Source organism: Cynara cardunculus, assembly GCF_001531365.2.
Source record: "Cynara cardunculus var. scolymus isolate 2C chromosome LG 1, CcrdV1, whole genome shotgun sequence".
In the NCBI taxonomy this organism is placed as follows: Eukaryota; Viridiplantae; Streptophyta; class Magnoliopsida; order Asterales; family Asteraceae; genus Cynara; species Cynara cardunculus.
Window position 1 is genome coordinate 7,868,688 of NC_037528.1, and position 13,343 is coordinate 7,882,030.

The window sequence follows — 13,343 nt, forward strand, 5'->3', positions numbered from 1 at the left end:
TCAATCCTGGTTATGATGAAATGATCCCATATTGACAGAAGGCAGGCTTTATAACAACTCATTTGCTTGCTCGACTTGATTTTAAGCTTTGTAAATGGCCAGTTCMTTGGAATTATTCTTGATGAATTTGTTGTTAATAACTTTCAGTCAGATCTGTTGGATTAATAGCTTTGATGGTTAAATAGGTAGTTTTGAGAAATGAAAGAGATTTGATGACTAAAATAATTACAAAAGAAAAAAAAATCTCAATCCAAATCCTGCAAACCAAACACAGGAATGGATTTTAAATCCAATCCAATCCAAATCCCATGGAATCCAAATCYCTCYWGGGAATCCAAATCCCTCAGAAACATTCCTGCAAACCAAACGCACCCTTAGGGATTTGGAGATCCGGCGGGATTTGAAATCCAAATCCGGGCTTTTCCTTCCCATCGCTTCCTGTCGAGTGCTTCACCCAGCTTCCTCCCGCTTCCTTCACCCAGATTCCCTCCCATCGCTTCCTCCCGCCCTAATCAGTCCTCCTCGCCGGTGCTCCCTTCCCGTCCCCTTGCGAAGCTGTGCCCTAATCGGTCCTCCTCGCCGGTGCTCCCTTCCCGTCCCCTCGCGAAGCTGCGCCCTAACCCCCCCTTCCTGTTCGCCGCCTTCTCCCAACACTCAGCAGGTAAATCCCTTTTCCTTTTTTGTAGTATTTTATTGATTCTTTTACTTCCTCCTGTTCCCTTTTCATGATTTAGTTCTTCAAATAGATGCTTAAATCTGAATAGGTTGCAGTAGATGCTTAAATCTGGACCATGCCTAAATCTGGACCATCTTTTTATATCTGAATGGATGTGTCATCCTACTTGATATGGCTGCAAATTTGCTAGACAAACTATTTTATGTTACTAATCAAGTGTCATCCCACTTGACCATTTTCCTTGGTATTCTATTATGTGCCTTCTTTAGTTCAATAAACAACATATGGCCTGTTCTTCTCATAAATCTCTTAACATCATTAAGTGCAAGTATCATCTATTAGGTAGTTTCATTGAATAAATTCAGAACAGAGTAATCCTTCTTAATTTTTCATCTGTTAAGCTCATTACATATTCAAATGTGTTTTATCTAAGATACACAAGGCATCACATACACCTGCTACCATTGTTTAGGCTTGTATAGCATTAGTCATGCTCGATTATGGTCTGCCTTTTGTTTTTGGCTTTGTTTATGGCTGCTACTTAGGGCTGTTTAGACGACATACCACTCATTTTTAGGGGTGTTTAACTGCCTAACATACATTTTAACTGGTCGTGGATATCATGGATGCTTTAGTACTGCTTTTGGCATATTATTTAAGTCTATTTCTCGATCATCTACATTTCTTCTTTATCTATATTGATATTTGATAGTTATCAGTTTTTTATTTCTTACTTGTTATTTTATAACATCAAATCTTATATGAAATAATTCACATTACTAACTAGTTTCAACTATCTTATATGAAATAATTCACATTATTTGTTATTTTATAACATCAAACCTTATATGAAATAATTCATCTAATTCAAAGCTTTACCTACTTCATGTTTCATTCGTGCTTTCTATACCTTCAACATTATAATTCTACTTAGAAAACATTAACCTTTTATGTTCTCTAACCTCGTCGTAGTTTACCAAGTCCTTGGCTCTCATCCTTTATGTGCTTGATTGCAACATAGGACCCTATGTTTCCACTCACTTATATGCATCTTTCCCTCCTTTTTTGTTCCTGGTTTCTTCTACAACTTATATGCTTTACTTTAGCTTGCATTCTTCTCCATGGAAGTATTTAAGCTATAATGCTGTCATACCTTCAAATGAATCTTTGAGTAAGTTATATGGAGGAAACCTATGAAAATGACTAATATCATAGTATGCATGAACAGACCAGAGACTGGAGTTAACTTGTTGGAGACCCTTCCTTACAAGATTTTATTGGCTATGGACAACTTCATTTCCTTACCTAACCCCTCACCAACCTAACCATCTTGACATGGTTTTCGACTTTTCATACATAAGCAATTGACAGTACCCTTCTAGTTTTCATACAGAAGCAATTGACAGCACCCTTGTGTATGAAACAAAGATATCTGTTATGCTTTTTTCTTGATTTAGCATCAATTAATTAATGTATGAAAGCAACACTTTTTTTGCATTTCTACCTCTTCACTGTTTCACTTGACTGCTTCACTATTTCATACCTAGATTTAGTGCTTCACTATTTCATACCTCTTCACTGTTTCACTTTGTTTTCTTTCTTCATCACTTTATTCCTCTTTATTTTATCAAATGCAATACCCAACAAAGAATAATGAAAGTATATGTTTAACAATTTGGGAAATTGGACAGGAAATGGATCGACTTTGTTTAAGAAGACGTTTACATAGGCAAAGGAGACAAGAGTCATTGGAATGGTTTAAGATAGTTGTCCATGTTGTTCTATTCTCTATTGTGTCCCTTTGGATGATTATGGTTAAAAGACAAAGGGATAAATAACAAATTGGATACTCTTCTTCAAATGTGGACCGATCCTCCATAATGCATAGGTATATTTATGAGAGTGACATTATGTCTATATCGCAAATTAGGATGACTCGAACGTGTTTCAAAAAGTTGTGTGCCATGGTTGAAACATATGGAGGGTTAAGAACAACTAGGTTTATGAATATTGAAGAACAAGTTGCCATGTTTCTTCATATTATTGCCCACAATGTTAAGAATCGGGTTATGATATGTCGTTTTCATCGTTCGGGAGAAACAATTAGTAGAGTTGTTACTCGAGTTTGCAATGCCGTAATAAGGTTACATCCACGATTGCTTAAGAAACCTGAACCTGTTCCCGATAACTCTACCGATCAAAGATGGAAATGGTTTAAGGTATTTCCACTTCTTTTTTAAAATTTACTTATTTCTAAACAAGTCTAATTATTATGAAAATATAATGATCTTCTTTTTCTTGGTTCTAGAATTATCTAGGAGCTTTAGATGGAACCTACATAAAATGTTTAGTTCCAGAAGAAACAAACCTAGATATATTTTGATGCGGATACGCTCCTATCCTATGGTAAAAAGTTCCTTAGCGCCTAAATATATTTTGATGCATTTCCCGCGCTTAAAAAGTCCCACTTTTTTAAAGAGAAAAAAAATCCCCACTTTCTCTTCCTCTTGGTTTCTTGCCTTCTTCTGCCTCCGTCGCACATTTCTCTGACGCTGCTCCTCCCTCATTTCCAGATCAGGTTTCTGTTCATCCTTCGTTGCTGTTTATGTGTTGGGTTTATTATGATTTACACTTTTGTTTGATGATTATTTTGAATTCATCTTGATGAATTTAATATGTTTGTTGTTCTTGATGTTTGGACATGCATTTTGAAGCTTCGATTCCTCGGATTTCCACTAATTTGTTCGTTGTTCTTGATTTATTTAGGGCTTCTGTTTGAACTTCATTGGCTTTTTTTTTGTTGCCAGCCATCTTCATCTATTCTTTCCCTGGTTCCCGTTGTGTTGACCTATTTGATAGACAACCTATTTGATAGATTCTAGCACCCATGCTCATCGATCCATCTAACTAAAAACATTTCAACCCATACTGCAAATGCAACCCATTCACATTTCTAAACCTAACCTAGAATAATTTGTTTCAGAAAACAAAGAACAAAATATTTTAACATGATATTGTTAAAAAATATTCATAATTCCAGATGCCCCTACTAGGAGTTAACTGATTCTGCCTGCCAGTCCATCCATACCAACATATGGGTCGACACTATTTCTGTATTTGCGGACCCTTGGTTTCTCATAATTGGTTAAAAAAATCCGTTTGAAAAATCATTGCTTCAATCTGGATTCTTGGTCTCGCCTCTCAATCTCTACTCTTGCGTTTCATCTGTTTTGGTCCTTGGTTCTCTGCCGTAACTCAGCTCTCGCATCTTCCTCACTTCTGCCTCTTCTGGTCTCGGACCTGTAAAGGAGCAAAGCATTAAGCCATTAAGCATCGTAAAAGAGCTGATTCTGGACTCTGGAGACTGGAAGTTTGGAATCTAAATAAGCAAAGCAATTAAGCATCATAAATTGGTAGATTATTGATTTCTTAATCCTAATTTTTTTGATTTTTCATAGAACCTTCATGTTAGAAAAACTAATTTATGATGAAGTCATGCTTAGATTAGGTTTGTTTGATGAAGTTGATTTTGGTTTGGTTTCAGAAGCATCTGCTTTTTATGTGTTTATGTTTGATCAAAATTATTTTCTCCTAGAATTATGTGTAATTGTGTTTTGGTTTGAGTACTGAATCTCTTGAGTTGGTTATTCTCTATTTCTACCCCCTTTTGCAAGACAAGAGCTACAAGAGAATTTTTCTCCCTCCTTGGTATGATACTAAGCTATATTTCATGTGATTGCGTCTAGTGGCTCAATGAATCAAGTGGATCCTTTGCCCTAAGGTGTTTGCTGATGTGGACTAGTCATTGAACAATTTGTTCAAAGAATCATGTTTTTATGGTATGGAAGATCACCATGATTTTTCATCATTGGTTGTACCTTATTTGGTAATAAAAATGATAATGTTCTCATGGATGGCACTTGACTTTGAAGGGTCCTGAGCATGCTAGATAATATTTACGATTGGTTGAACTAAATTTTGGGAATAAACATGATAAAGTTCTTATGGATGCTACTCAACTTTGAAAAATCTTGAGGATATTAGAGGCTATATTCCATTATATAATATAACATCTTTTTTGAATGTTAATTTTACAGTGTTTGTCATAATGTTATTTTAGTGGTTCATCCATATTAAATTGGTTGTCCTGATTCATATCCTTCAACTCGATGCCTTCTGTTTTGTAAGAGAAAATTGAAGTGAAATTTGTTGGTTAAAATTTGTGAAGAGTAATTACTTGGTTGGGTGTATGAAGATGTATAATGTGTGCATAGCCATTGTTTTTTCTTGTTGAACGTTCTGTGATACTTGGTAGTCTTTTTTTATTTCAAATGCTGACTTAAGCATCATGTATTTTCTTGGGGGCGTATATTAGCCTTTATGCCCTAGGCATCAGAAACCCCCCAGGACTGGCCTGCCATAGCACACAATATATGGCTAAATTACATGATGAACTTGTCACAAGTTTAGATACTTCATTATTTAGTATTCATACTAGACAGAGACTGGTGCAAGTATACAATTATCTCAGCTCTCGACTTACAAGTAATGCAATGGTAAGAATCAATTATTGAGTCTACACGGATTGGTCTATCAAGAACTTAGAATAATAAGAAGTTAAGAACTTAAGGTTTTGCGAATTTTAATAGCGGGAGAAGAAAATCTTTGAGATGATTTAATACACTAATAGATTCAAGATGTAGAGGGTGCCGACATAGATTACAGTGTGATATGACGGTTTGCAGAGTGGTCAAGAGAGTGGAAGTGGTCACTTTTCTTAGAAATATGGCCACTCTTCCTCAAGGGTGACCACATCACTGCAATTCGGACTTTTCTGCAAAAATTAACTCTTCCATGTTCTTAAGAACAACCAGGAACACATCCATATTACCATCTGATGTTATTGTTCTACTGATGTATGACAAATTAGTTTACCATAGTTGTGAAGTAGTTCATTTTCTATGTCATTACAGAAAACCCTTCTAAACTTTCATGCATCATTTAAGTTGATGTTGCTTGTTTAAGTTCGTGGATTCTACCCAACTTTGACACTCTTAACCTTGCCTGCTTCTAGGAGTTTTTCAACAATAAATCTGCATGTGTCCTATGATTTATATCCCTGATTTGAGAGGTTGAGCCATTCCTCCAAATAACAAGAGACAATGCAATTGAAGATCAATTCATTTTTCAAATCCAGTTCACCTTCTACAGTACAAAGAGAAACCCTAGATCTACCTCTTTCCCCTTTGGAGGATCTATCAAACGAAGTAGACTTCACCAAAGAACCCGAAATTCCCATTATATACACACGGCGAGCTCCAAACTCAGACAGGTATTTTTCTTGTTGAATTTTCATGCGTCATCAATTTAATGTTTGGACCCATTGTGGTTAAAAAGGCACAACTTGATGATTTGTGTACATTTCAGTCTTAAAACTCATCATGTTGCCTTGCGACCTGAATGCTCATCATGTTGCCTTGCGACCTGAATGCCAAAATATCTCTGTTTATAGCAGTTGTGATTGATTTAAAATCTTAGTTTTTTAGGAATATGAAAGTTATTTCAATTTTCTTAACACTAATTAGTGTAATTGATGATGGTTTTGCTAATAAAGTTTATGAGAAGTTCCTGCATTGTTGGTTAATAAGAAAATTTAGACTTCTGAAGGTCAAGTGATTTTCTTAACTTCAAAATTGACTAAACAAAACATTTTTCCTTGGGCCGGAGAGATTGGTCATGGCTTTGAACTATGTAAACAATATTCAGATAGAAACCTGCTAGAGAGGCAAAGCTAAATGAATTTATGTTAAATGACATTTTGGGATGTGCTTGGTTTCACTATCTAAATATTAGGAAATTTATGTAGTGCTTTCAAATTAATCATTAATAATTAATATACTTCACTGAAAGGTGAAACTGAACCTTTGTTTCTGGAAATAAGGGTAATAATTTGTTTTGATTTACTGCACGAAAAGTAGACGAACTGGAGGAATCTGCTTTGGTTTTTGGTATGCAGGAGGGATGATGGTGAATGGACAGGAAAAGATCCAAAGAAGCTTGATTCTCGACGACCGCTGGTGGTAGTGAAATCAGAAAAGGTTTTAAACAAGAAAAGAAAGTATGCACAATTTCACTTGGATTTGGGTCAATCTGATTTTCTGTTACGCACTTGTAAAACTTGTGGATTCAAGTTTGCTCCTGGAGACGAAGGAGATGAGAAGGCTCACAAAGAATTTCACAAGAATTACACTCATGGTATTGGATTCAAGGTACATTCTTATTTTGATGTGTTGCATTAATACTGAAAAGGTGGTAAACTTTTCTTTTTACTTGATTTGGATCCACAAAACGCAGAACATAGAATGGGGAAAACTTATATAAATAAACGAATTACCCATTTCCCTTTTGAATGTTTAGTTTCTTGGATGTTGTCTGTACTCATTCATTATTCATGGATTTCATACTCAAGGGTTGGCGTAATGAAAGAGTTATTGATATGCTCTCATTAGAATGTGGGCGTGTTATTTTGGTACTGAAAGATGATCCTCCAGCTCATAGTAAAAAGGTACATTAAACTTCTATTGAAGTTGAAATGTTTGCTTGATATTTGCAATAAGTTAGTGTGGCCTTTGTCCTGAGCTTTCGGAAGTGAATTTGTAATGGCAGGTTAAGGAGGTAATTGGGATGATGGAGACGGAACTTGGTGACGGATGGATTTTCCATGAACAGTGTAAGGTGGCTATTTCAACAGTTCCCTTTGATGTGTTTTTGATTTGGTAGGCCGACTTTCTGTTCCACATAGATCTTCCATTTTGCAACCAATCTTACAATTTTCATGTGGGCATATGAGTAAGCTTCAAATCATATACTACTTGCCATATTTTGGGTCGTTTTGTTGCTGTTTCTTAGAGAGATTACTGTTTTGAGCCATCATACCTGGTTTTTGATCGTAGAAAAGACTTTGTTCTTATGAAGACATATAAAAACAACACTTTCCAAGAGTGAGTATTTTGGACAAAAAGAATGCCAAGGATGATGTTTCTTTTTGCATTTATCTTTTCTATAATTTGTAAATCATCTCTTCTTTTTGCAAGGCACAATGTTTTCTTTTTATATTAAAAGAATTGTGGTTTTTTTGTAACAAAAGACCGAGTACAGTAGCTGAAAATGTAAATTAACAAAGAACAACCAAACACCCTATGAAGGATCCCTTTACCAAAAGAAAAAAAAACTTGACCTTTCCCTTTTTTCATGCTTGTAGGTCTATCTTTTTATTTGCTCCCAGAGGGTTGCTGGTTGTCTTGTTGCAGAGTCAATAAACAAGGCTTATCAATTAGTTTCAAACTCAGACGAGAAATCTGATGTTACCACTGCTCCGGAGGAGGATAGAAGGTTGACTTCAACCACCCTCAAATTTGGCGGTGTTAGTTTTCAGAGAGAAATCGTAACAAAGAACCCTTTAGCCAAAAATGAAAGAAAAGCAAACGACGACCTCCTTGGAGCCATCATTTGTGAAAAAGATGCAGTGCCCGCTGTCTGTGGCATCCGTGCAATATGGGTCACACCCTCCAACAGAAGAAAGCATATCGCCACTCACTTGCTTGAGGCCACAAGGTAGGAAAATAATAAACATAATTTCTTGCAACTTTTGTATGCTTCAAAGTTTTAAACTTTCTACATGACTGTAGGAAAAGTTTCTGCCCGGGTTTGAGCCTCGAACATCGTCAGCTAGCATTCTCTCAGCCAACCAATGTCGGGAAGTTATTAGCGTCCAGTTACACCAACACCAAATCGATCTTGGTTTACACAACAAACTCATAGTAAGTCATTGAGCTCCCAAATCTTGAATTCATTACTTGCACATTATATACTCTTCATTATATCAAGAAACAATCTTTTGAGTCAAAACTTTATTGATGATGTGATATTTTATCAAAGTAAACACTGGGAATCTTAAAAATGCCAAACATGGCTACAGCACAACATTGAAATGAACATCTTCAAATATATGCATCAGGGTTCTTGAGGAGGTAGACTTCCACAACCTTGTAAAGCCCCAAAACCTCTTCTTTGCCTGCCTTTAGTTTTTCCTTGAGCTCAAAGTCACCATGGGTGTAGATGGTTGTGGTCATCTTGGAGATGGTGCCACCATCAGGTGAACCCTCAAACTTAATATCATAAGAGACCTTCTCAATCTTGTCTGATATGCCTTCACCTTCAATCAAAGTGTACTTGTACGTCAATGTCTTCTCATTGAGTTCATTGATGTGGTGCTTCACGAAATCTGCAGACAAGAATTGTTACAAACAAGAAAATATATGTATAACCAAACAAAATCAAATGAACCTAGTGAATCCCATGCAAAGTCAGGGATGGTAAGATATATGCAACCTTTCCTCTATTCTGAGCAGTAAAGAGGCTGTTTTCATGAAACACCAAATCAAGGGATGGTAAGATATATGCAACCTTTCCTCTATTCTGAGCAGTAAAGAGGCTGTTTTCATAAAACACCAAATCAAGGGGTAAACAAGCAGATATATATTTGTGTGTATATATATAGGGTGAGTTCATTTGTTAACTCAATCTATGGTGTTAACTTTACAAATCTCAATGAACCAATAGAAAACAAGATATACTTTTGGTTGATGCACATGATAAATTTATTTAATGAGAGTAAAAGTGTAATTTTTTATTAGATCTTTCTTTTAATGCAAATCAATATTTGGTTACATTTCTTTGTTATTCCATGTCTTGCCATGGTGAATATCCATGCAAATTAATTGTCGGTTACATTTCTTAATTATTCTAAATGAATTAATTGTCGTTACATTTCTTAATTATACATGAGTAAACACTTGTTCATAGGTGAACCATCTCGTTTCAACATTTAAAAAAGTATTGTGTTCATATGCGAACCTGATAAACACATACACGTAACAAAAACTAGGTTTGTACAAATTACCAATTATTTAAAAAAATTTGAACGGTGTTCACTGTTCAGAAGTAAATGCATGAACATTGTTCATAGGTACAATTTGATGTTTGTTCATAGATGAACTATGTTTCCACATTTATTTCATATATAAACGAGACTACATGGTGTATGTGTTTACTAAAATAAAACATGGATGTTATAAAAATCTTTATGACTTTTTCCCACTATACGCCCTGTTCACACATGAACAATTCCAATAAATATCGAATATTCGTTCATACATGAACCATTAACCAAAAAAAGTTGTAGAAGAATCTGATGTTGGAGATCTTGCTGTTGGTTTCGATTCGAGTCAACTGTTGCGCCTCAACGCATTTCGGGGAGAACCAACTAGCTTTGGGTTCGAGTGGCATTTCACCCCTAACCACAACTCATCCGCTGATTCTTTAAAATTGGAACAACTTCGTAAGTATATCTTCGATATAGAAATTGAAAGGTTCCGATTCGAGCAAATTTTCAATGATGACGAGAGTAATTCCCGGATAGTTACATTGTTATTAATGGGCAGTTACAAAACATCTCATTGTCATTAATGGACAGTTATAAAACATCTCATTATCATTAATGGACAACTAAAATCTTTTTCTAAAATACCCCTTGTAAACATTGTTTACTAATGTTACCTTGTCTATGTGTGTAATTATTTACATTTTATGTCATGAATGATCTTAGTCATAAATTTCAAAACTCAATGGATAAGATTGGTTCACAAATTTAACACTATATATTGGGTTAACAAATGAATTCACTAACATATATATATATATATATAGAGAGAGAGAGAGAGAGAAAGAGAGAGAGAGAGAAGGGGGGGGGGTTCCTTGGTGAGAACAATCCCATCTCATGAGAACAAGTGAAGGTATGTGTGAATAGTTGACTTGAGAACAGTGAGGGTGTGTTTGGTACGTTGGACAGAGTGGAACAGAACAGGACAAAACACAATTGTCCTATGTTTGGTGTGGCCTTATGTTGGACTCACTAGAACTAGCTAGAACACGGGTGGGACACGCCTGTCCACCCTTACCCCCCGGAACTAAGTAGAATAAGAAATATTTTACCTATCTACCCTCTCAAAACCCTTCTTCGCTTCCACCGTATACTTCACGAATCGTTCCCCTTCAATCGGCGGTATCGATTGCAAGCGTCACCCTTCTTCCCCTTCAATCGGCGGTATCGATTGCTGGACAGTAATCGACAGATTTGTAAGATTGTTCATCAGATTTTTCAATATTTTTCTTGTATTTTCTCATCTCCAAATCTCTGATCTTGGAGTATAGGGAGCAAAATTCTGTAGCATAGTTTGAAATACTGYTAGGATTGATTGGAAAACAACTTTCATTTTAGGGTTTTAATCGAAATTGTCAGTGATTGTAAAATTGATTGAAGTTGAAGTTTTTAGGGTTTAGAATCCGATGTCGTCTTCTCAAGTGGGTTTAGGAGTATGGTAGATTAATTTGATCATGGTGGTTAGAATTCTAGGATTGATTCATTGGGGGTAAATTGGTCATTTTAACCAGTTCTGCCCAGTCCTATCATGTCTTACCAAACGCTGAACAGTTGTCCTGTCCTGCTCTGTCCTGTCCCGTCCTGTCCTGTCTGCGTACCAAACGCACCCTGAATCTTAAATTGTGTGAGAGTTACTACCTTCACACAATATAACGTAACACAACACAATTGAAGGCGATATAAATGTTGCAAATTTGGCATAATATAAAGGTATCTTCACTTGTTATCATATCCTGCCCTACACATAGTTTCCCCTATAAGTACATATTGGGTTAAATATAACTTTACGTCCAGCAAATTTAATCTCCTTAATGCTTCCAGCCCCACCATCACCTTTAATAAAACTGATGCTCTTAATAGCTTCTGGCAAGAGTTTGGGCATCAAATTGTGTGAGTTCTCCTTGATGCTTCCAGCCCCACCATCACCTTTGACAATATTGATGCTTTTAGTAGCATCTGGCAAGAGTTTTGGCATCAAATTGTGTGAATCGACGATTGAGGCCTTAAAAGTTCTTGCCGGAGAGACCGAGGAAGTGTGCTCATCGGTATAGGTCAAAACACCCATGATTTTAGAGGGAAAAAGATGGCTAATTGCTTTATTTGAGTGTTTTGAACTGTGGATATGGAGGGATGATGTTAGTTGTATTTATAGGTTGATGCTGGAGAAACTGCTTGAACATGATTGAAACGGGTAGAGCTTCATGAGGTTGTGTACACTTGTACTTTGTGCAAGTATAATTGTTACCTTGCTTTGGCCAGGTCATATGCAGCAGCAGCAGGTATGTATACAAATTCTGTTTATTGCTCACATTTAGAATGTGGTTAGGCTCAATGAGAACCATGGGAATCAAACAAAATTCAAAATTATTTTCAGTTTATTGTTATTACATCTATTTTCTTGGCTTTTACTTTTGTTTCTTCTATCGAGTGATTTCTTAGAAGACCCTTCTAAGTGAAGCTTTTGTCATATGTATCTTGATACTTTATTGAGTTTGATATTTGAACTTGAAACATTTAGAAGTCTGTTTACTAAATGTGCTTGCCGGGTAATGTTGTTGCATACGATGCCATTTTGATGGCCATGAATCTATCTTAGTAAGGTTAGTAAGAGTGGTGACTTTTCCAGGTATGTGTTTTAGTAAATGGCCTCTTGGGTCTTGTTTGGCAAATATAAACTAACTTATAAGCTACCTTATAGGGGTGTTCATCGGTTGAAATCCAATCATATGATGGATGTTGGATTTTGTCATTCGATCCAATCCAATTCAATCTAATTGATGATTGGATCAGAGTTCCATTCCTTGGATGTTACGATTAGTTATCTGTAGGATCGGATTGGATCAATTCAATATTTTGGTGCAATTTTCAAATAACTATTTAACTGCTTCAACCAATTATTTGTATATTTTTTTAAATTTATTAAAACCATTATGTATTTATCATTTAAAAAACAATATCGTAAAATGTTGATGATTACATATAGTTATTAATTGGATGGTCATTGGATGATTGTATCGGTTCGGTTTATTGGATTTTGGGCTGTCATCCAAGAACCGATTGATCTAATTTGGATGTTGAAATTTTGGATCCAATACGACCTGGTTATAATTAAATATTCAATTATGATCGATAGATTTGAATTACATCGGATGAATTTCTGGAAACCAAAACAAGAAATGCAGGTGTCTAACCAACCATAATCCCAAGTTGCTTATTGTTTATATTCATTGTATAGAATTATAACTTTTTAAAAAGAGATTTTTTAATTTATTTTTATGATAAAAATTATTTAAAAAATACGATAAATATCACATACTTGTTAAGATTATCACAATATGATGTATTTTAAAACTTCAATTATTTTTATGTAATTTTAAATAAGTTAATGACTAAATTAAACGTTTTGAAAAAAATTAAATAAACTATTTGAGTTTTTTAGAATTAAAGATAATCGGATTTAAGAATTATTAGAAGGGTGTTTGCACAATACATAAAGATATATATTGATTTTAATATTTTATTTTTTTGTCTTAGTCGGCATTATAATACGATTTTATATGGTTTTAAAAAAACGATAATTTTTTATTTTTCAATAATATATAAATATGAATCATAAAAAATTAAAAAAAATATTGATAATAGTACAACCTTAATTATTAATTTTTT

General features: G+C 35.1%; 2 protein-coding genes across 3 annotated transcripts; one reads left to right on the forward strand and one right to left on the reverse strand.

Annotated features, from left to right (window-relative positions):
- The first annotated feature begins 462 nt into the window (after positions 1-462).
- Positions 463-12,081, forward strand: LOC112529285 (protein CHROMOSOME TRANSMISSION FIDELITY 7). Of its 2 annotated transcripts, XM_025140508.1 has the most exons (9): positions 463-661; positions 5,751-6,008; positions 6,693-6,774; positions 6,868-6,945; positions 7,146-7,241; positions 7,343-7,411; positions 7,938-8,290; positions 8,365-8,496; positions 11,830-12,081. In XM_025140508.1, coding segments are annotated over exons 2-9 (981 nt in total). In that variant the 5' UTR covers positions 463-661; positions 5,751-5,838; the 3' UTR covers positions 11,831-12,081. The 2 variants fall into 2 exon arrangements, with proteins under 2 accessions (XP_024996276.1, XP_024996268.1); XM_025140500.1 differs by having other exon boundaries at positions 464-661; positions 6,693-6,945.
- On the reverse strand, positions 8,503-11,800 carry LOC112529300 (major allergen Pru ar 1-like). Its single transcript, XM_025140520.1, has 3 exons — positions 11,586-11,800; positions 11,505-11,537; positions 8,503-8,960 (listed from the first exon to the last, which is right to left on the reverse strand). The coding sequence occupies exons 1-3, from the start codon at positions 11,740-11,742 to the stop codon at positions 8,677-8,679; spliced, it is 474 nt and encodes a 157-aa protein (XP_024996288.1). The 5' UTR covers positions 11,743-11,800; the 3' UTR covers positions 8,503-8,676.
- Positions 12,082-13,343: the final 1,262 nt, after the last annotated feature.

Coding starts and splice junctions, on each gene's coding strand:
- LOC112529285 (XM_025140500.1), top strand. CDS start 5,839: ATGCAATTGAAGATCAATTCATTTTTCAAATCCAGTTCACCTTCTACA. Junction 6,946..7,145: donor CTCATGGTATTGGATTCAAG/GTACATTCTTAT, acceptor TTCATACTCAAG/GGTTGGCGTAATGAAAGAGT. Junction 8,291..8,364: donor CACTTGCTTGAGGCCACAAG/GTAGGAAAATAA, acceptor ACATGACTGTAG/GAAAAGTTTCTGCCCGGGTT.
- LOC112529300 (XM_025140520.1), bottom strand. CDS start 11,742: ATGGGTGTTTTGACCTATACCGATGAGCACACTTCCTCGGTCTCTCCG. Junction 11,538..11,585: donor AGGTGATGGTGGGGCTGGAA/GCATCAAGGAGA, acceptor TCTTGCCAGAAG/CTATTAAGAGCATCAGTTTT. Junction 8,961..11,504: donor CAGTTTTATTAAAGGTGATG/GTGGGGCTGGAA, acceptor TCTTGTCTGCAG/ATTTCGTGAAGCACCACATC.